Source organism: Oncorhynchus keta, chromosome 12 (genome assembly GCF_023373465.1).
Source record: "Oncorhynchus keta strain PuntledgeMale-10-30-2019 chromosome 12, Oket_V2, whole genome shotgun sequence".
In the NCBI taxonomy this organism is placed as follows: domain Eukaryota; kingdom Metazoa; phylum Chordata; class Actinopteri; order Salmoniformes; family Salmonidae; genus Oncorhynchus; species Oncorhynchus keta.
This window is the reverse complement of record NC_068432.1, coordinates 29,273,227-29,297,605: the sequence shown is the minus strand read 5'-3', so window position 1 is coordinate 29,297,605 and position 24,379 is coordinate 29,273,227. Positions and strand designations below refer to the sequence as shown.

The following is a 24,379-nucleotide window of genomic DNA, read 5'->3' as shown; positions in this document are numbered from 1 at the left end:
AGACAAATATGTCTTTGACAGCAACCTCCATGCTCAGGTTCACTCTAAGTGTGTCTTTTGATATTGGTATAAAATATGCAGTTTGTTGAATTTGCCCTCCAGTGAACAGAATGGATTGAGCTGTATCTCATTACCATCTATTCTCCACTAGATGTAGACTGCAGATTGGCCACCATCCTCTATGAACCAAGAGGAAATATCACACAGATCCAGGCAGTAAAGGATTATAAACAAAATACACATTCCTCTGAACGAACAAAATGTACAGAACATTCCTTCTTCCTCCCAATGGGTTGTAGTGTTAACAGCACCAAAGATCTTTTCTATCAGTATATCAATTGGCATCACCACTATTCTCTCTCTCATCCCCAATCTCTCAACCCTTATAAACCTCTAAATAACTCCACATGTAGCTAGTATTTTGTTGTGTTTAATCTCATGGCACAAACTCCCTCTCACAGGTACCCAGGGCAGTTAAAGGGGAGGAGATGGTGTGGTACTGGCATTGTGTTGTCCCTGTGCTGCTAAACCGCAATGCTGCCTCTATAAAACTGAAGCCATGTGGAGTTCAAACATGACCCTTGAGCTATGTTATTGTCCTTGAGCTATGCCCATGGCCATGCTCAGCTAGTGACAAACACCTCCATATGGCCATGGAGATACAGTGCATTCGGAAAGTATTCAGTCCCCTTGACTTTTTCCAAATTTTGGTGGAAGTTACAGCCTTACTCTAAAATGGATGACAAAAAGAATCCTCATCATTCTACACATGATACTCCATAATGACAAAGCAAAAACAGGTTTTCAGAAATTTTTGTAAATTTATAACATTTAAAAAACTGAAATTCCTTAGTATTCAAACCCTTTGCTATGAGACACGAAATTCAGCTCAGGTGCATTCTGTTTCCATTGATCATCCTTGAGATGTTTCTACAACTTGATTGGACATGATTTGGAAAGGCACACACCTGTCTATATAAGGTCCCACCATTGACGATGCATGTCAGAGCAAAAATCAAGCCATGGAATTGTCTGTAGAGCTCCGAGACAGGATTTTGTCGAGGCACAAATCTGGGAAAGGGTACCAAAACATTTCTGCAGCATTGAAGGCCACCAAGAACACAGCGGTCTCCATCATTCTTAAATGGAAGAAGTTTGGAACCACCAAGACACTTCCTAGAGCTGGCCACATGGCCAAACTGAGCAATCGGGAGAAGTGCCTTGGTCAGGGAGGTGACCAAGAACCCGATGGTCACTCTGACAGCTCCAGAGTTCCTCTGTGGAGATGGGAGAACCTTCCATCTCCTGGAGTGGCAAGATGGAAGCCAATCCTCAGTAAAAGGCACATGACAGCCTGATTGGAGTTTGCCAAAAGGCACCTAACGGACCATGAAAACAAGATTCCCTGATCTGATGAAACCAAGATTGAACTCTTTGGCCTGAATGCCAAGCATAATTTCTGGAGGAAATGACTAGTCAGGATCGAGGGAAAGATGTACAGAGCAAAGTACAGAGAGATCCTTGATGAAAACATGCTCCAGAGCTCTCAGGACCTCAGTCTGGGGCAAAGGTTCACCTTCCAACAGGACAACTACCCTAAGCACATAGCCAAGAAAATGCAGGAGTGGCTTCAGGACAAGTCTCAATGTCCTTGAGTGGCCCAGCCAGAGCCTGGACTTGAACCAGATCGAGACCTGAAAATAGCTGTGCAGAAACGCTCCCCATCCAACCTGACAAAGCTTGAAAGGATCTGCAGAGAAGAATGGCAGAAACTCCAGAAATACAGGTTTGCCAAGCTTGTAGCCTCATACCCAAGACGATTCAAGGCTGTAATCACTGCCAAAGGTGCTTCAACAATGTACTGAGTAAAGGGTCTGAATACTTATGTAACTGTGATATTTAATAAAAAAAATGTAAATCTAAAAACCTGTTTTTGCTTTGTCATTATTGGTTACTGGGTGTAGATTGATGAGGGGGAAAAAACTATTGTATCAATTTTAGAGTAAGTCTGTAACATAACAAAATATGGAAAAGGTAAAGGGTTCTCAATACTTTCTGAATGCACTGTACGTGCTTTACAGATCAGAGAAAGGCGTGCTCAAAGAACGTCATTGCATGCCTTTGATTTTAGCTTAAAAATGACTCAATGAATGTTATTTCTGAGGGGATGGGTACCACAGACACTCCATTGGAATGGTTTATTTCGGAATTGTCCAATGTCAGGCCTAAGGGTGGTTTAGCATCAGTGTTCTAATTCCAGAGGATGTCACACTGTAATCAGATCTCTCTCTGAGCTCCGTCCAACACCCCAGCTGACTGATAATCAAATCACTGATGTTGTTTCAGACATTAATCATCAGTCTGATGTAATGTTATTGATAACACCTCGAGCAGATGACAATCAGATGGTACTGCTGGTATTGGTGCTTCAGTGGGACTGCTCAGTGCTGTATGTCCTCTATGATAGCGCGTTAAGGTGCTTTAACAGCACTGTGCTGGTTGAGTCATATGCAGGGCAGGGAGAGATTAGGAGCTGCTTTCCGACACTATATAAATAATATACTGCTATAATAACATGATCAAATAGAAGTGTAACTCAGAAGAAATTGTGGTACATGAAAACCCTGCAGCTTTTACTTTAGATATTGGGTATAGAGTAAGTTCTAAAAGATAAGTGATGTGGCTTTTTACTGTGTTTATAGTATATATTCACAGAGCAGCTTGGGACTATTCCTCCTTTTAGTGCCAGATGCACCGTCAGCCATGAGCCTGTAAAGTGTTTGTACATTATACCAAGACAATAGCTTTGGTTTGTCTCTACTTATTTCAATCTAACTGACAAAGTGATGCGATTATAATAAAAACTTGCTGATGTAAATGTATGGTGGCTACTAACCCAGTTCCACTAGTGCTAACCTGGAATTCCACATAGACTTGCCACTTTCCAGATATACTTGATTCATGTCCACTGTCCACCCTCACTACAGCACATCTAAACTTCCATTCCACTGTGACTCAGTGTCTCCCTCGCCCTCCTCCCTGTCTTGACCTCAGCCTAAAAGTGGAATTGACAGCGTTTTAACTACTTTGTATTAAAAAAAGAATCTAATTCCCAGTTTATGCTTCAAAACCAACTTCATAAGAGGTTTTTATAAAATATTATATTTGACTCAAAATTCCATGACGTACAGTAAGGCATTGTGTGACGGCTTTCCTCTTCCTCTTCTGAGGAGGAGTAACAAGGATCGGACCAATACGCAGTGTGGTAAGTGTCCATGATACTTTAATAATAACTGAACACGACTCAATACAAAAATAACAAAGTGAATGGAAACGAAAACCGAAACAGTCCCGAATGGTGACACAAACAACAAAACAGGAAACAATCACCTACACCACACAGGTGGGAAAAGGCTCCCTAAGTATGATTCTCAATCAGAGACAACTACTGACACCTGCCTCTGATTGAGAACCATACCAGGCCAAACAGAAAACACAACATAGAAAAACGTACATAGACAACCCACCCCAACTCATGCCCTGACCAACCTAAAACAAAGACATAACAAAAGAACTAAGGTCAGAACTTGACAGCATTGTTGGCAGAATAGATGAATGCAGTTCAATGTATGATTAATATAATACACCAGTACATTTTTTGGTAGTCTCCAAAATATTGCAAAATATTGTTTGCTGCCTCCACCCATTCAGGATGCACTGTTTCAGTTTCACTGACTCAATATTTTGAACAAAAACAGACAACAGTAACTAAGGCTGGGAATGCCAATACAAACTAGCTAGGGCAATGATCAAAAGCCAATCATAACGTGGCTAATAGGCTAGCGCACATATCAAACACAGTGGGCCGAACAGGACACACAAGTGAGTATAAATTAGTCAACAGTTTTACAGCCTGATCAAATCAAATCAAATCTTATTGGTCACATACACATATTTAGCAGATGTTATTGCAGGTATAATGAAGGCTTGTGCTCCTAGCTCCAACATTGCAGTAGTATCTAACAATTCACAACAATACACACAAATCTGTCGCGCCTTCTTCACCACACTGTCTGTGTGGGTGGACCATTTCAGATTGTAAGTGATGTGTACGCCGAGGAATTGAAGTTTTACACCTTCTCAACTGCGATCCAGTAGATGTGAATAGTGGTGTGCTCTCTCTGTTGTGTCCTGAAGTCCACGATCAGCTCCTTCGTTTTGTTGACGTTGAGGGAGAGGTTCTTTTTCTGGCACCACTCCGCCATGGCCCTCACCACCTCCCTGTAGGCTGTCTCGTCTGCAAACTTGATGATTGAGTTGGAGGTGTGCGCGGCCATGGAGTCATGGGTGAGCAGGGAGTACATGAGGGGGCTGAGCACGCACCCTTGTCAAATCAAATAACATTTTATTGGTCACATACACATATTTAGCAGATGTTATTGCGGGTGTAATGAAATGCTTGTGTTCCTAGCTCCAACAGTTCTGTAATATCTAACAATTCACAACAATACACACAAATCTAAAAGTAAAAGAATGGAATTAAGAAGTATCTAAATATTAGGACGAACAATGTCAGAGTGGCATTGACTAAAGTACAGTAGTATTTGGGCCACTGTGTTGAGGAACAGCGAAGTGAGGTGTTGTTTCCTACCCTCACCACCTGGGGGGCGGCCCGTCAGAAAGTCCAGGACCCAGTTGAACAGGGCAAGGTTCAGACCCAAGCTTAATGATGAGCTTGGAGGGTACTATGGTGTTGAAGGCTGAGCTGTAGTCAATGAACAGCATTCTTACATAGGTATTCCTCTTGTCCAGATGGGATAAAGCAGTGTGCAGTGCAATGGTGATTGCATCATCTGTGGATCTATTGGGGCGCTATGCTAATTGAAGTGGGTCTAGGGTGTCAGGTAAGGTGGAGGTGATATGATCCTTAACTAGTCTCTCAAAGCACTTCATGATGACAGAAGTGAGTGCTATAGTAATTTAGTTCAGTTACTTTTGCTTTCTTGGGTACAGGAACAATGCTGGACATCTTGAAGCCAGTGGGGACAGCAGACTGGTATAGGGAGATAGTGAATATGTCCATAAACACTCCATCCAGCTGGTTTGCGCATGCTCTGAGGACGCGGCTAGGAATATCGTCTGGGCCGTCAGCCTTGCGAGGGTTAACACGCTTAAATGTCTTACTTACGTCGGCCATGGAGAACGACAGCCCACAGTTATTGGGAGCTGACCATGTCGGTGGCACTGTGTTACCCTCAAAGCGGGCAAAGAAGGTGTTTAGCTTGTCCGGGAGCAAGACGTTGATGTCCGCGATGTGGCTGGTTTTCCCTTTGTATTCCGTGATGGTCTGTAGACCTGGCCACATATGTTTTGTGTCTGAGCCGTTGAATTGCGACTCCACTTTGTCTCTATACTTACATTTTAATGTTTGATTGACTTACAGAGGGAATAATTACACTGTTTGTATTCAACATATTCCCAGTCACCTTGCTGTGGTTAAATGCGGTGATTCGCACTTTCAGATTTGTGCAAATGCTGCCATCTCTCCGCGGTTTCTAGTTTGGGTAGGTTTTAATAGTGACCGTGTGATCAACATCCCCTATACACTTCCTGATGAACTCAGTCACCGTGTCCATGTATATGTCAATGTTATTCTCAGAGGTAAACCGGAACATATCGCAGTCCACGTGATCAAAACAATCTTGATACATAAATTCTGATTGGTCAGACCAGCGTTGAATAGACCTTAGCACGGGTACTTCCTGTTTTAGTTTCTGCCTGTAGGAAGGGAGGAGCAGAATGGAGTCGCGATCTGATTTGCCGAAGGGAGAGCGGGGGCAGGCCTTGTAGCCATCCCAGAAGGGAGAGTAACAATGGTTCAGAGTTTTTGTAGCGCGAGTACTACAGACAATGTATTGATAGAACTTCGGTAGAATTTTAGACAAATTTGCTTTGTTAAAATCCCCAGCTAGAATAAATGTGCCTTCAGAATATGTGGTTTCCAGTTTGCACAAAGTCCAGTGTAGTTCCTTGAGGGCTGTTGTAGTATCGGCTTGAGGGGGAATGTACACGTCTGTGACTATAAACGATGAGATTCTCTTGGGAGGTAAAAAAGTCGTCATTTGATTGTGAGATATTCTAGATTGGATGAACAAAAGGACTTGAGTTCCTGTACGCTATCACAATCACACCATGAGTAGTTAATCATGAAACATACACTACTGCCTTTCTTCTTCCCGGAGAGTTCTTTATTCCTGTCTGCGCGGTGTACTGAGAACCCAGCTGGCTGTACGGACAGGGAGAGAGAGATGATTCCGGAGAGAGAGAGATGTCTGGAGAGAGAGATGATTCCGGAGAGAGAGAGATGTCTGGAGAGAGAGATGATTCCGGAGAGAGAGAGATGTCTGGAGAGAGAGAGATGTCTGGAGAGAGAGATGATTCCGGAGAGAGAGAGAGATGTCTGGAGAGAGAGATGATTCCGTGAAACAGAGTATGTTAATGTCCCTTGACTCTCTATTGAAGGAGATCCTTGCCCTGAGGTCGTCTACTTTATTGTCCAGGGACTGAACATTAGCGAGTAAAATACTCAGAAGTGGTGGATGCTGTGCACTTTTCCTGAGTCGCACTAAAAGTCCACTCTGAATACCTCTTCTCCGCCAGCGGCATCTTGGAGAAGCCTCTGGGATCAGTAAAATTGCCCTGAGGGGTATGAACAAAGGATCCAATTCAGGGAAGTCGAATTTCTGGTTGTAATGTTGGTGAGTTACCACCGCTCTGAATTCCAAAAGTTATTTGCGGCTGTATGTAATAACATTAAGAAACGTTGTAGACTAATAATGTAAGAAATAACACACAAAAAAACAAAATACAACAAAGTTCCTTAGGAGCTAGAAGCAGAGCTGCCATGTCTGTCGGTGCCATGTTTTACTGCTTGTATAGGTGAATTCAACTTCAATTGCGCTGCCTTCATGTGTCTTGTTTACAGCGTGCAGCAGAGGGAAAGTGTACAGACAAACACATGCTATAGTCCTAGCTAGGCTACTAAAATGTTGCAGTCTGGCTTCGGTTTTTAAAGCTTGACAATGAATAACCAAAAAACAAAACACCATGCAAAGGAGAAACAAGTAGGCCTATTACAGCAACATTTGAGCAGTAACCTGGGCTGACAACTCAACTACAATACATTTTGAGTGCACCATTCAGCAATGCTGCATTCAACAGCACCTGTGATCCATGCAGTGCAACAACAAAAAAAAAATAAGCTGGCTACTATTCGCCATCGTTTATCAGTGCAATTTTGATGGCCAACTAGCTGAAAAGGTTTGAGAGGGTTTATCTAACGTTCCCTAGTTAGAGTTTAGCTTATCTCACACTGGCTAGCATTACATGTTGTGCATAGGCAACTATGGGAGAGAAGCTACCATTTCAAGGCTGTTTGATCTGTAGGAATGTGAAGTTCCCAAATGCAAGAGGACTCCCGGGGTATTTACATATTTGCAGAAATCCATTCAGGTGTATTTTGTAGCTTTTGGCAAATACGATCTAAAATAGATCTAGTGTAGCTCTGATTGGCTATGGCAAACCAGTCTGTGGAGACACTGGTCCTGCACAAGACAGATGTTGTTATTAGGTTTTATTTACTGCAATATCTATGAATTGTCCAAACGCATGGCTGCTCTATTGCTGTAGAATCTTCACAAATGCCTTACTGTACGTCATTCCCAAACATTCTATGAATGAATGAAGCCGTGAAAATGACCATATATATAAGTGCTCGCTTGTCCGAAAAAAAAGCTGTTGTATTCTTCCTCGGGTGAATATGAACAGATTTGTATAAGATTCATGTAATGAATACTCAGGGAGAAAAAGGTGTAGTTGCAAACTGTAGTCTGTCTTTTTTATGGCGGTTTTGGAGCAGTGGCTTCTTCCTTGTCGATATAGGACTCGTTTTACTGTGGATATAGATACTTTGTACATGTTTCCTCCAGCATCTTCACAAGGTCCTTTGCTGTTGTTCTGGGATTGATTTGCACTTTTTGCACCAAAGTACGTTCATCTCTAGGAGACAGAAAACGTCTCCTTCCTGAGCGGTATGACGGCTGCGCGGTCTCATTGTGTTTATACTTGCGTACTCTTGTTTGTACAGATGAACGTGGTACCTTCAGCCGTTTAGAAATTGCTCCCAAGTATGAACCAGACTTGTGGAGGTCTTGGCTGATTTCCTTTGATTTTCCCATGATGTCAAGCAAAGAGGCACTAAGTTTGAAGGTAGGCCTTGAAATACATCCACAGGTACACCTCCAATTGACTCAAATTATGTCAATTAGCCTATCAGTAGCTTCTCATTTTATTGAATTTTCCAAGCTGTTAAAAGGCACAGTCAACTTAGTGTATGTAAACTTCTGACACACTGGAATTGTGATACAGTGAAATATAAGTGAAATAATCTGTCTGTAAACAATTGTTGGAAAAATTACCTGTGTCATGCACAAAGTAGACGACCTAACCGACTTGACAAAATGATAGTTTGTTAACAAGAAATTAGTGGAGTAGTTGAATAACGCGTTTTAATGACTCCAACCTAAGAGTATGTAAACTTCCGACTTCAACTCTATATGTTTATCTATGTACACTTGTCTGTAGGTTGGTGTTGTACCGTACAGCAATATGGGTCAAACTCTCTGGGGCTCATATTTTTCTGAGAGAACTGTAGCCTACACTCTGAGATAATAAAAAGCTCTAGTGAAATTAATTCTGTTCTGTCACACATCCGGAGATGTTGAGAGAATGATATGGGCAGTGAGAGCTGATCTCCTCACACCAACACAGTGTAGCACAACACACTACACCAAACACTGCTGTCTTGTCCTGTGGCCTTCAGCCTATTGATCTTCTCAGCCAATAACACAGTAATGGCCGATGGGGATTTGTGACTATCATTACATCCTGACCCAACCAGGGTAACGGACGTTATTCTAATCACAGCCCATGTCTGACTGCCACTTCTTCCTAATCGAGAAGTCTTTACACGTTATGGCTCTTTTTTTATTTTTTATCTATACGTACATCGCCTGACTCGGTCATGTGATTCAAAGACATCGATTTAACCCTTTGTAGATGGATGTGCCTTTTTTAAGATACACAGTCTCCACAGACAACCACAAATCACAAAAATTGCAATTGACAAAATAATATCTAACATCAAGAAATTATAGCACCCTCTATACACACTAAAAACATATAGTTCTACAGTATATAGTGCAAAATAAAGGTTATTTGACTTGTAACCATAATGGAACCCTTTGTGGTGCTTTATGGAACGTTTTTTATTAAGGTTCTATTAAGAACAATATTAAATTGGTTTGAAATGGAACCTGTATGGTGCTATAAATAACCCTTTCCTAAAGTTCTATAAATAACCATTAAAAAAGGTTCTATATAGAACCAAAAAAGGGTTCCACTAAGGTAAGAACACTTTTTGGGGCTACTGCATATAGAGCCCTTTTTTATGATTATTTTTATAACCTTTATGGAGAATGGTTCTAGAGAGAAAGTTATTTTTTAGAACCATACAGTTTTTTAAATTCTGGTTTAATAGCCATATTATACTCTATTGTTAAAATTCCATAGGTTTTATTATTGTGTTTATTAAGAAGTTGAATCAGGTGTGCTAGCTCTGGAACGGCTATGGGTGCCCGAGGAGAGAATTGACAACTACTCACTTTGTCAACGGTTCTCAAGTCTTTCGAAATACATTGTCACTGGCCATGTAAAAGCATAACACATCAGATTAGATCAACGGGAATAACACTCTCACAATTGAACAAAAAGAGCTGTATGCAATCTACGCCCTAAAATATTTGAATGAGCCACCGCCCCTACATTTTATCGTTCACTAAAATAGATAACCTTTTTGAACTGAAAAGAACCATTAAAGGGCTCAAAGGGTTCTTTGGGTCAGTATGGTTCCACATAGAACCATCCCCCTTCCCAAAGTACCCTTGAGGAACCCTTATTTGTGTGTGTGTAGTGAGACACCACATAACTTTTCTCACTAGAAAAAATCCTTTGAAAATAATTTGAATAATACAACTCGTTTTCCACCAACTGAGATGGTTGTTTTGTTAGCATTGTCCCCACTTTTAACATGATGCATACAATCCGGTCTTACATGTTCCAGTACTCTTGAATAGAAAAAATAATTTTCTATTTTCGTTAAGTAGGAGACATCTGCTATGTTCAATCTTCAAACTGAATATCCATCTGTTATGCAGATGTTTTGAGGAAGCATGAGAATGCATTAAAGAATGAGTAGCAGCAGATCCACATACCATCCCACATTATTATCAAGTGAGGCTGAGGCTGAGGTGAAGAATAAAGAGTATCTTCTGCGATGAAAGAACATACAGTACATTCGGAAAGTATTCAGACCCCTTCACTTTTCCCACATTTGTTACGTTACATCCTCATTCTAAAATTGATTAAAAATAAATAAATCCTCATCAATCTCATCAATCTACACTACAGAGGGAAGCACAGCCGCGAGCTGCCCAGTGACATGAACCTACCAGACGAGCTAAATCACTTCTATGCTCGCTTCGAGGCAAGCAACACTGAGGCATGCATGAGAGCATCAGCTGTTCCGGATGACTGTGTGATCACGCTCTCCATAGCCGACGTGAGTAAGAACTTTAAAGATGTCAACATACACAAGGCTGCGGGGCCAGAAGGATTACCAGGACGTGTGCTCCGGGCATGTGCTGACCAACTGGCAGGTGTCTTCACTGACATTTTCAACATGTCCCTGACTGAGTCTGTAAAACCAACATGTTTCAAGCAGACCACCATAGTCCCTGTGCCCAAGAACGCGGCAGGGTAGCCTAGTGTTTAGCGTTGGACTAGTAACCGAAAGGTTGCAAGTTCAAATCCCCGAGCTGACAAGGTACAAATCTGTCATTCTGCCCCTGAACAAGGCAGTTTACCCACTGTTCCTAGGCCGTCATTGAAAATAAGAATTTGTTCTTAACTGACTTGCCTAGTTTAAATAAAGGTACAATTAAAATGACTACAGACCCATAGCACTCATGTCCGTAGCCATGAAGTGCTTTGAAAGGCTGGGAATGGCTCACATCAACCCCATTATCCCAGAAACCCCAGACCCACTGCAATTTGTATACCGCCCAAACAGATCCACAGATGATGCAATCTCTATTGCACTCCACACTGCCCTTTCCCACCTGGACAAAAGGAAGACTTATGTGAGAATGCTATTCATTGACTACAGTTCAGCGTTCAACACCATAGTACCATCAAAGCTCATCACTAAGCTAAGGATCCTGGGACTAAACACATCTCTCTGCAACTGCATCCTAGACTTCCTGACGGGCCACCCCCAGGTGGTGATGGTAGGTAGCAACACATCTGCCACGCTGATCCTCAACACTGGAGCTCCACGGGGGTGCGTGCTCAGTCCCCTCCTGTACTCCCTGTTCACCCACGACTGCATGGCCAATCACGACTCCAACACCATCATTAAGTTTGCAGACGACACAACAGTGGTAGGCCTGATCAACGAAAACGACGAGACAGCCTATAGGGAGGAGGACAGAGACCTGGCCGTGTGGTGCCAGAATAATAACCTATCCCTCAACGTAACCAAGACTAAGGAGATGATTATGGACTATAGGAAAAGAGGGCCGAGCACGCCCCCGTTCTCATCAACGGGGCTGTAGTGGAGCAGATTGAGAGCTTCAAGTTCCTCGTTGTCCACATCAACAACAAACTAGAATGGTTCAAACCCACCAAGACAGTCGTGAAGAGGGCACGACAAGGCCTATTCCCCCTCAGGAGACTAAAAAGATTTGGCAATGGGTCCTGAAATCCTCAAAAGGTTCTACAGCTGCAACATCGAGAGCATCCTGACAGGTTGCATCACTGCCTGGTACGGCAATTGCTTGGCCTCTGAACGCAAGGCACTACAGAGGGTAGTACGTATGGCCCAGTACATCAAGCTGCCTGCCATCCAGGACCTCTACACCAGGAGGTGTCAGAGGAAGGCCCTAAAAATTGTCAAAGACCCCAGCCACCCCAGTCATAGACTGTTCTCTCTACTACCGCATGGCAAGCGGTCTTGGACAAAAAGGCTTCTCAACAGTTTTTACCCCCAAGCCATAAGACTCCTGAACAGGTAATCAAATGGCTACCTGGATTATTTGCATTGTGTGCCTCCCCCAACCCTTCTTTTTACGCTGCTGCTACTCTCTGTTTAACCTATATGCATAGTCACTTTAACTATACATTCATGTACATACTACCTCAATTGGACACACCAACCAGTGCTCCCGCACATTGGCTAACCGGGCTATCTGCATTGTGTCCTGCCACCCACCACCCGCCAACCCCTCTTTAACGCTACGGCTACTCTCTGTTCATCATATATGCATAGTCACTTTAACCATATCTACATGTACATACTACCTCGATCAGCCGACTAACCAGTGTCTGTATGTAGCCTCGTTAATTTATAGCCTCGCTATTGTTCACCTAACACCTTTTTTGCACTATTGGTTAGAGCATGTAAGTAAGCATTTCACTGTAAGGTCTACCTACACCTGTTGTTTTCGGCGCACATGACAAATAAACTTTGATTTGATTGATTTGATTTTAATACCCCATAATGACAAAGCAAAACCCGTTTTTTAAAAACATTTTTCAAATGTATTAATAAAAAAAAAAAGAAATACCTGATTTACATAAGTATTCAGTCCCTTTGTGGGACTAGAAATTGAGCTCAGGTGCATCTTGTTTCCATTGATCACACTTTAGATGTTTCTACAACTTTATTGGAGTCCACCTGTGGTAAATTCACTTGATTGGACATGATTTGGAAAGGCACACACCTTTCTATATATAAGGTCTCGCAGTTGACAGTGCATGTCAGAGCATAAACCAAACCATGAGGTCTAAGGAATTGTTCATAGAGCTCCGAGACAGGATTGTGTAGAGGCACAGATCTGGGGAAGGGTACCAAAACATTTCTGCAGCATTGAAGGTCACCAAGAACACAGTGGCCTCCATCATTCCATCATGGAAGAAGTTTGGAACCACCAAGACTCTTCCTAGAGCTGGTCACCTGGCCAAACTGAGCAATCGGGAGAGAAGGGACTTGGTCAGGGAGGTGACCAAGAACCCGATGGTCACTCTTACAGAGCTCCAGAGTTCCTCTGTGGAGATGGGAGAATCTTCCAGAAGGACAACCATCTCTGTATCACTCCACCAATCAGGCCTTTATGGTAGAGTGGCCAGACAGAAACCACTCCTCAGTAAAAGGCACATGATAGCCCGCTTGGAGTTTGCAAAAACGCACCTAAAGGAGTCTGCCCATGAGGAACTCTTTGGCCTGAAAGCCAAGCATCACGTCGGGAGGAAACCTGGCACCATCCCTACGGTGAAGCATGGTGGTGGCAGCATCATGCTGTGGAGATGTTTTTCAGTGGCAGGGACTGGGAGACTAGTCAGGATGGAAGGAAAGATGAACAGAGAAAAGTACAGAGACCCTTGATGAAAACCTGCTCCAGAGCGCTCAGGACCTCAGACTGGGGCGAAGGTTCACCTTCCAACAGGACAATGACTCTTAGCACACAGCCAAGACAATGCAGGAGTGGCTTCGGGAATATCCTTGAGTGGCCCAGCCAGAGCCTGGACTTGAACCCGATCTAAAATCTCTGGAGAGACCAGAAAATAGCTGTGCAGTGAAGGTCCCCATCCAACCTGACAGAGCTCGAGAGGATCTGCAGAGAATAATGGGAGAAACTCCCCAAATACAGGTGTGCCAAGCTTGTAGTGTCATACCCAAGAAGACACAAGGATGTAATCGCTGCCAAAGGTGCTTCAACAAAGTACTGAGTAAAGGGTTTGAATACTTATGTAAATGTGATATCAGTTTATTATTTTTAATGCCTTTGCAAACATTTCTAAAACACCGTTTTGGTTTTGGCATGACGGGGTATTGTTAGTAGATTGATGAGAGAGAAAAAATGATTTAATCAATTTGAGAATAAGTCTTTAACGTAACAAAATGTGTAAAAGTGAAGGGGTCTGAATACTTTCTGAATGCACTGTATATACATATCATCCATTTGATAATTTCATCTGACATTAAAAAGTGTGAATAATAAATAATAGTAACTGTGTTATTGTCCAACAATGTTAGTGTCTGATGAGGTAACTTTTCTCCATATCTGCCATCATTATGCGCAATTGTAATCCAATTAGCAATTAAAATATAGAAATACAGTTCAAAGCACTGTATGTAAAATAAATGTATTCTAATCTTCAATTGGCCAGTAATTTAGAAATACATACATGAAGGCTCGAATTGAATAAATGTGAAAAACATGAATATTATTAAAGTGCTACACATTGAAATGTCAGGCTTTGTAGCCTCTCTGGTCAAAGTCAAAGGTTATCCAAGTTGGCTACTCATCTATTTTACCCCTCTTCTTCTTCTGATGTCAATTTCAAAGGGAAAGTGACATAAACAGATTTGTATTATATCATGGCACTGGTGGTGTTATGAGTGCTTTATGAAGGCTTCATGGAAGTCCGACTTATAATGTTCCCTTCTGATTGTCTGTTGTGTCATGACATTAACAGACATGGTTTTTAACAAATGGAAATACCACAATACACAAAAACCACACAGAAGGACAAATGTCAATTTGTAACTACAAAATCATCGCAATGAGAGATGGTTTTGCACTTTAATAGATGAGCCCGGAAAGGCATCCAACAAGCTCCAGATTTCCTCATATTTTTTCTCTTTATTGAGTTACACTACCATCTGAGTGGCTAATTCTGTTTGCTGACACATATTTGAATAGTCTGCCTCATCCTTGGAGAAGTACAGTTAGTGAAACGTTAACATGCCAAAAGAGTGCTTCTGACAGTCCCTGTGGCTCCCAGACACATCCAATGCTGCCAGAGGAAGTCAGTACGATTTTGGAAGCCCACTCTCTGTCCACAACCATTCTCATCTAGAATGAACCAGAGGGTCCCATCGCATGCCATTCGACAAAAACAAATGCAAAGACCTGACATCAGAATACACTCCAACATGTCGAATATTAGATAAGCAAACAGATAAATATATTCATTTAAGTTAAAAAATAAAGAAAAGCAATCTATAGGTTATTGTCTTCAATAAACACTGCAATACAATACTGAAGCAAAACACGTTTTTTTCTTGGGATAGCTAGCTAGCATCAAACTGAGGTTGGCATTGGCTCCTCTTTGAATTTAAAACATTACATTTACTCAAACTAGAAACAGCAAATACTGCATCTAATCACAATGGAAAAATGTGCAACTGAAATGTGCACAGAGCACATGTTTACTTTACTTAGCTTTGCTTGGCAGAAAGGCTCATACCTGCTTGTCAATCATGTGGCAGATATCCATATTCTGTCATATTGATCACTATAGCAACTGGAGACATTTCATGAATCCTGAAATATCTAAAAGCCATCCATCCGCTCCAATTATAGGTCAATTTCTCCACCCCGGCAATCAAATTAAGTAGTCAGTTCCAGAAATGAATGAGAATTCATTCGACAAATCTAAGAGAGGAAAATGATTTTACCAAAGCTATCCTCACAGTCACAGTAAAGGGAATTGGTACAAAGTAAATTCAACAACTTACAGCGTAGGCTATAGCAAAATGATGTAACCGGAGATGGGGGGTTAAATAAAGCCCAACAGTAGGATACACTGCAGGCTTATTCATGTGCACCCTCATTACAAGCCTATCGCTGTGACCTTACAATAGTGCCCCAAGTGAACAGCAACTAAGAGAGGAGATATAACACTGTCAAGTGCCATTCATTAACGTTTTTTATACCACAGCTACAACACAAGGTAGAGAGAAGCATCTTTGCCAGACGAATGTGGAATTGTCATTTCAGAGAAATATTAACATACAGTTTTCCAACAGAACAACAGCAACCTCTGTTGAATCGTATCCAAAGGATTGATAAGCATTTCCTACAGATGATAACTGTGATATTCTCAATGACATTATTTCCAAGTCTTTTGTGAAATATCCCAGCTATAGACAGACATGACAAGTTTACTGCGTGTCTTCGTATACATTAAACATTTGTACCTGTGTACCATTGTGCTTTGTGTGTCAAGATAGCTGCTATGCAGTTTAGACATAATGTTTCTCAATTTGGTGTAGACTTGGCTGACCCTAACCTCTTCTTTTTAAATGCTCTTAACGTACACACTTGACTAGTGTACTGTGCATGACAAAACAAAATATCATTTATATCTACTACAGTGTAGGTAAAAAGTGATATAACAGAGAACTGAATCTGTCATTTTGATTATTAGGCTATACAGCAATTGCTGCAACAACCACCTCTTTGGAATATCCACGGCTTCATCTGAAAGGAACTGGGTCTTGTATAATAGTCCAACTTTCTTTGACAATCATAGTGGTGTGACATTTTTTTTTTGCATACAAAAGATAGTATATCCGGACAGGAAAGAATTAACAGATAAAACTATAAAAGATCAACCATATTTTGAATCTTTAACAATTACTCCAGCTTAAAATAAGCTGTATATCCCAGGCTCTGAAATAACTATGCCACTTAAAAGCTCATAAAGCTGACTTTGATACACAACAGTAATGTAATGTTTTCATGCGGTTTTCATTGTGTTTTTCTGGAATTGTTCTCATCAATTTGACCCAACCCTATACCCTACCATCAGCAAAGCCATGTGCAGTGACAGCTCAGAAGACATGTGTGGGATGATCGTCTTCTAATGCTATAGCAATTCGCCTACAATCAATGTAATAAATTACATAGGCGTCAAGCCAATGCCACTGTGGATATAGCCCCCAGTCGGTGCAGTAGCCGCTCATAATACATTGAGGGGGGGGGTAGTGCCCTCCATATGTGTCGTTAATTAAATGAAATATATTGCTATCATTTAGTGTCGTGGTACTCACACGCATGTGTGACGGAGAAGCTGTTGGAGGATTCGAGGTTGTCTACATTATAATTGAGATGGAAAGGTTTCTCCGTCACATTCTGATTGGTATTATACAGCTGAACAGCGAACCTGAAGGCGCTGTGCTCCTGCACTGTAGAGCGCATAAAAAGCCCACCTATAAACGAAAGAGGAGAGGAGAATGGGAAGAATTGCATAGGTTAGTTCCTCTTATTCCGTTTCATGAAAACATAGTATGACATCAATATCATCCCTTATAATTTATTTTCTATCACTGACGACAAATGATCAGTCCTATTTTACGCACCAAGGTATTTCACATTACTAAATGGATGAACATCGCTTAATCTAGAATAAACATCAACCAATTAATTATACTGTGATTCATTTATTAATGTCAAATCTATACTGGCCAGTGAAGGGGTGGAAAGTTCTGCATGAAGATACTTAAATAGGCAAGTATGTGAAACTTTTGGTGATTTATTTTACCCTCCCCCCACTCTTAAACGCATTGTTTGTCATAGCTAGTCTGCTACCTCTCTTTAGGGTATGACTGATGAACTTGACAATGAATTATGCAAATAATAATCAGTGCAAATGAAGTCAACACCACACAAGCTTTTAATGTACATTTATATCGTTTTCTTTTTAGGCTAAAGAAAAAACATTTTAGTAATTGAAAATATAACTTACCTATATTTATCTGGTTTGGAAACGCTCCATGCGATTTACCAAAAAGCCACACACAAAAAAGGACAGTCGCTATTATGCGATGGCCCATTTTATCAGACCTCTGAATTTAACTCCTCAAACGAATCTGATATAGGGAAACCATGTAGGTACACAAGCCTATTCGCAGAGAAAATCCTCCAGATGTGCAAGGAGCTCTCAGCCTCTCACTGTGGACTACGAGTGACATACATTGAACTGCGAACCGAACTGCAGCAGAGCGAATCTTCTTCCGTTGAGAAAAAGGGCACAGACTTTCTCAAAGATGGTTGCGGAGCGAGAAGATTATATTTTTGTGAATAAGGATCCAATTGAGCCAGCAGGGGGACGTTGATTATACTTGATCTGACGTTGAATTATAACAGCATCCTCGCCATGCCGCCACTGCAGACATGTGGGCTGGGAAGAATCAGCTCGGACACAGCTATACAGTGTTTGTCTGCATGGTGCACAGACAAAGCGAGTCCATATGATGGTATCTACTCTGTAGTCAAGTGGGCTAGTTGAGGGAAAGTGACATTTTTGGTTTTCTTTGGTGCATGTTCTATATCATATCTGGTGAAGATGTAATTATTCTATATGAAAAAATAAGCATTAGGCTATGTGATTTTCCTAAATATATGACAGTTAAATGAAATGGATGCCAGGAAAATTGGTGACCATTTATTTAATCTCCTGTGTAATTGGTCTCTGGAGATATTCCTGAAGACATGACAAGTTGTTTTATCTCCTGAACTAAACCTGTAAGTAACCCAGGCCCAGCCCAGGTGTTAGGTAGACTTCAAGTCCTATGAGTAAGTCAAATATATTTTCCATCAAAATAGTTCCTATGACAATGAAAGTGAATGAGTGCCACTTCAGGTTTTCATTAAAATAATTCCTCCCATGATTGCAGTCGTCTGCGCTGCCTGCCTGTCAGTATCTTTGGAGCGAATGTGATTGAGTCTGTCAGTTATTCATTCTGGGGTTACTGTGTAATGTGAAACAGGTGTTACTGCAGGGCCCTATCAGACCCACGCCATCCGACCCCTTTTCATCAAGCCAAACTATGCCTCCAGTCACAGGCAGGCACCAAGAGAAAAGGGATGTGATGTTCCATCCTGGGGAGTGAAATCCCTCCCAGCGCTGGAGAGCTCTCGCCTCCAGCAGGTTGGAAATGTTCATTAGTATTGCAGAGGAGTTTCACACTGATGCTTGCTGAGGGACTTAGTGCAGTTATAAAGGTATCAATCATCTTCTATAACCTCTATACAGTACATACTGTAGCATACAACCACTCACTACACTAAGTATACAAAACATGAAGAACACCTGCTCTTTCCATGACATACACAGACCAGATGAATCCAGGTGAAAGCTATGATCCCTTATTGATGTGTAGATGAAGGGAAGGAGACAGGTTAAAGAAAGAGGGGGAGGGGGGGGGGGTGCAACTAAATATTAGGAATGTTTGTATGTTGGTATACTCAGTGTATACTGTGGTTCATGTGATCCTTCAAAACAATGATAATTCACACTCTAGCACAGCTATATCAACCCACTGTAGCCTGGCTATGAATAAGGAGATATAGATTACATTATGGAAGCTCTTTGTTCAGAGAGTCCGTGTGTACTGTTGGAGAGCCAAGGGCAAGTCAGCTAATCATTACCGCTTTCTGTTAGGAAGAGGCTGATGCAGACCCAGCCTTGCAGAACAGGTCAGACTGTATTGACCCAGATTAATCAGAGGGATTTAATGCTTGGCATTACAACTCTGATGTTAATTTACAGTTAACTCACTGTAGTAGGGCCAGAGCAGTGGTGATGTGCTGCACAAATGTTGGGTGATTTCCTTTCCGGGACTGAAAGTGATTTTGCTTTAGAACATGTACACTGGGTGTACAAAACATTAGGAACACCACCCAAATGACATCCAGCCAACTTGACACAACTGTGGGAAGCATTGGAGTCAACATGGGCTAGCATCCCTGTGGAACACTTTTGACACCTTGTAGAGTCCATGCCCCAATGAAGTGAGGCTGTTCTGACGGGAAAAGGGTGTGTAACTCAATATTAGGAAGGTGTTCCTAATGTTTTGTACACTCTGCCTAAGACCTCACAGATTTGATGAACTACACATTCTACTTTCGGCTCGGCTGTGTAAAATTATTACATTTGTTCCTGTGCGCTCAAAAACAAACTCAGACTTAATTTGACTGAGCTTGTGGCAAAGCTGGCGCTTCACATTCACTGAGGTATGTATGTCATCAGGATGAGAGCCATCAGAGACAAACTCATCCAGATATAGTATACAGGACCCCTGATGAGGATGCTACTATGTCTGAAACATCTCAGCAGGGAAGAATAGGGAGAACAAGGAAACCATGGTCAGACTAAATAGAATGGGAAGGGAAAGGAGAAGAGTGGAGCAAGAGGAGATGAGACAGGCAGTCAGGGAGAGATGCAGCATGACACTAAGGCCTGTCTGTGCTCACACACTCTCTGAAGACATGAAAATGTGCTTTAGCTTTTTAAACAATGAGCAGCCAGCTGAGTATTCTTTCCATGCAATAGTGAATTCACGACCTAAATCAGGGATGGGCAACTTTTATTGGGGTTAGGGCCACAAAAAACTTGAACTCATCATGGGGGGCCGCATCGTGCCATTCTACACATTTTGTCATGGGGTGTAGAGAAAATGCTGAAGCTAGTTTGCTTCAATTATACACATTTTTCCATGGGGCGGAGAGAAGATTTGTCAATTTTATAACTAATTTCATGCACATTTTTACGTTTAAAAGTTCATTTTGTGCAATCTTACTCCTTTTGCCATGCGGCGGAGAGGAAAAGTAGCAGTTTTACTGCTAATTTAATGCAATTCTACTAATTTTGCCATAGGGTGGAGAGAAATGTTAACAGTTTTGAAAATTATATCTGAGTGAAACTGACTAACAAAATCAATGGGGGCACCTGGGGCTCTATTTCGACCTTGATTACTACAAGTTTATAAAGCTGATCTCTAGACTAACTTACTAATCTAAAACATTTTACCTGACATGGGCAAATTGAGTGGCTATCAGCGACTGATATACTGTAACAAGAGAAAAACTGTTGAAGCACAACCAAATTTCGAAATTGCATCTTGTGTATTCTACTATTCTACTTCGCAACAGTAAGTTGAAACCCTGACTGAGTTCCAAGGGGGGCCTACTTAAGGGGGGCCTGCGGGCCCCCCTTCACTGATCTAAATGTGTGTACTGTTGGTGTTTCATTATTTGCTGCTATGTACTTTTATTATGTGCTACATTTAAAAAGAGATTCGGTGCAGACAAGGGCCTATTATGCTAGCCTGAGACATTTTCTTCAAACTATCCTAAGCATGCAAAGAAGGCTGCATATTTCTGGCGAAGCTAGCTTTTCATCATATTATAATGAAACACACATGCACAAGTATGCGCGAGCACACACACACAATTTGTGTGTGTATTCAACAAGACCCCACTGAGTGTAAATGCTAGTCGTCCATTCCAGCACCTCCTAAGGAATTTAAGTGAGCGTGCCATTCAGACACTGTAGACCATATGGCTAGTACAATTAATGACACAGTCTAATTTTGGCATCTCCCCAAAGATAGCTTTATTCAGCTCTGTGATGACATCACACAAACAAACCATATCCCCAGGCTACATACTGTCGCGGGGAACTTTTTACTTTTCTTTAAATGTTAATATGTTTTATTTAATCCCAGTTTACCAACAGAAGAGACACACACATGTCATCATCCATAGAGATGCAGTAAGAACGTCACCACTATTTAACAGATCTCTACCACCATGTTTGTCTGGTAAACTTATTTCTGCCTGCTGGGGGTTGGTGGTTGGTGGAGACATTAGTAGATTTGTAATCATCAGAAGTTATATTTTATATATATATATACAGTTGAAGTCAGAAGTTTACATACACCTTAGCAAAATACATTTAAACGCAGTTTTTCATATAATAATAGTAGAGAGAATTATTTATTACAGCTTTTATTTTTTTCTTCACATTCCGAGTGGGTCAGAAGTTTACATACACTCAATTAGTATTTGGTAGCATTGCCGTGCTTCACAGTTGGGATGGTGTTCTTCGGCTTGCAAGCCTCCCCTTTTTTCCTCCAAACATAACGATGGTCATTATGGCCAAACAGTTCTATTTTTGTTTCATCAGACCAGAGGACATTTCTCCAAAAAGAACACTCTTCATCCTCATGTGCAGTTGCAAACCGTAGTCTGGCTTTTCAATCGTGGTTTTGGAGCAGTGGCTTCTTCCTTGCCGAGGGGCCTTTCAGGTTATGTCGATATAGGACTTGTTTTACTGTGGATATAGATATATATTTTTTGTACCTGTTTCCTCCAGCATCTTCACAAGGTCCTTTGCTGCTGTTCTGGGATTGATTTGCACTTTACGTTCATCTCTAGGTGACAGAACGTGTCTCCTTCCTGTGCGGTATGACGGCTGCGTGGTCCCATGGTGTTTATACTTGCGTACTATTGTTTGTACAGATGAATGTGGTACCTTCATGTGGTACCTTCTAAAACCATGACATTGTCTGGAATTTTCCAAGCTGTTTAAAGGCACAGTCAACTTAGTGTATGTAAACTCTGACCCACTGGAATTGTGATACAGTGAATTAGGAGTGAAATAATCTGTCTGTAAACAATTGTTGGAACAATTACTTGTGTCATGCACAAAGTAGATGTCCTAACCAACTTGCCAAAACTATAGTTTGTTAACAAGATATTTGTGGAGTGGTTGAAAAATGAGTTTTAATGACTTCAATCTAAGTGTATGTAAACTTCCAACTTCAACTGTATATATATATATTTTACACCCTTTTTCTCCCTGATTTCATGATATCCAACTGCGATACACTTACGATCTTGTCTCATCGCTGCAACACTCAACAGGCTCGGGAGAGGCGAAGGTCGAGTCATGCGTCCTCCGGAACATGACCCGCCAAACCACGCTCCTTAACACCCGCACCAATGTGTCAGAGGAAATACTGTTCAACTGACGACCGAAGCCCGGCCCGCCATAAAGAGTCAGTAGATGGGGCAGTGGCGCAGTACTGCCGGGTGGCGCAGTGGTTAAGGGCGCTGTACTGCAGTGCCAGCTACACCACCAGAGACTCTGGGTTCGCGCCCAGGCTCTGTCGTAACCGGCCGCGACCGGGAGGTCCGTTGCGCGATGCACAATTGGCCTAGTGTCGTCCGGGTTAGGGAGGGTTTGGCCGGTAGGGAAATCCTTGTCTCATCGCACACCAGCAACTCCTGTGGCGGGCCGGGCACAGTGCGCGCTAACGAAGGTTGCCAGGTGCATGGTGTTTCCTCCGACACATTGGACAAAGCGGCGTGACCATAGTTTGCTTTGTATGTTTTCGTTGGTCAGGGTGTGAGCTGAGTGGGCATTCTATGTTACATGTCTAGTTTGTCTAGTTCTATGTTTGGCCTGATATGGTTCTCAATCAGAGGCAGGTGTTCGTCATTGTCTCTGATTGGGAACCATATTTAGGTAGCCTGTTTGGTTTTGGGTTTTGTGGGTGATTGTCCTTGTTACTGTCTCTGTGTTACTTTGCACCAGTATTAGGCTGTTTCGGTTTTTGTGGTACGTTTATTGTTTTTGTATTTGATTCGTGTTTACTTTGTTTCATTAAACATGGATCGCAATAGCCACGCCACATTTTGGTCTGACTCTCCTTCACATACAGAAAACCCTTACAGGTGCGGCTGTCTTCCGGGTTAGATGGCGCTGTGTAAAGAAGCAGTGCGGCTTGGTTGGGTTGTGTATCGGAGGACGCATGACTTTCAACCTTCGTGTCTCCCGAGCCCGTACAGGAGTTGTAGCGATGAGACAAGCTAGTAGCTACTAAAACAATTGGATACCACGAAAAAGGGGTAAAATTTTTGAAGAAAAACAATAGAAAAAAAGTCAGTAGAACGCGATGAGCCAAGTAAAGCCCCCCCTGCCAAACCCTCCCCTAACCCAGACAATGCTGGGCCAATTGTGCGCCTCCCTATGGGACTCCTGGTCACGGCCAGTTATGTACCACAGCCTGGGATCAAACCCCGGTCTGTGATGACACTGCGATGCAGTGCCTTAGACTACTGCGCCACTCGGGAAGCAATCATCAGGAGTTTGATCATAAACTGTCTCCATGGTAAGACTTTGTGTGCAGGGTAGTATTTTCTTTAGGGATATGTGATTCTTAAAAGCAGTGGCCACCTTTCAACTCTTCAGTGAGTGCTTCGGATCTCCAACACATAGCCAAATCCCTGTTCCAGGAAATGACATCTAATATGTCATTGACTCAGCTTGTCAATATAAAGCTGTCAATATAGATTAAGTGAGATGTTGTTTTCCTTTGGTAATGGTTTGTTAGAACCCATGGAATTACACACAAGTTGTTAGCCTGAAAAAGTGGACTGGCCTATACAGCCAGCCAGGCAAATGCAATGTTCTGTATTTGCACTGTGACCAGAGTGCAAACCATTACAGTCAGACTGAGACCCATCTGGAATCTATAGCAATTAAATCCAGATAAAGTCATTTTACTTCCTACTTGTTTCTCCAGCAGCTTTCTTCTAAATCATTTGCCCTTTCATTTAATGGA

At 41.9% G+C, this 24,379-nt stretch overlaps 1 protein-coding gene across 10 annotated transcripts in view; it reads right to left on the bottom strand.

Moving 5' to 3' along the window:
- The window catches only part of gria3a (glutamate receptor, ionotropic, AMPA 3a), a 129,979-nt gene extending 111,384 nt beyond the window's left edge, over positions 1-18,595 (bottom strand). For 4 of the 10 annotated variants that reach the window (XR_008060877.1, XM_035782466.2, XM_052457971.1 and 1 more), the window contains exons 1-2: positions 17,713-18,594; positions 17,018-17,176 (exon numbers count right to left, since the gene is read on the bottom strand). Coding sequence is in view for 9 of the 10 variants with exons in the window: in XM_035782466.2 (XP_035638359.1) it covers positions 17,018-17,176; positions 17,713-17,800 (247 nt within the window). In the remaining variant the exon portion in view is untranslated. Of the gene's footprint in view, positions 1-17,017; positions 17,177-17,712 lie in introns of all 10 variants that reach the window. The other 6 variants (XM_035782468.2, XM_052457974.1, XM_052457970.1 and 3 more) reach the window with 4 other exon arrangements.
- Positions 18,596-24,379: the final 5,784 nt, after the last annotated feature.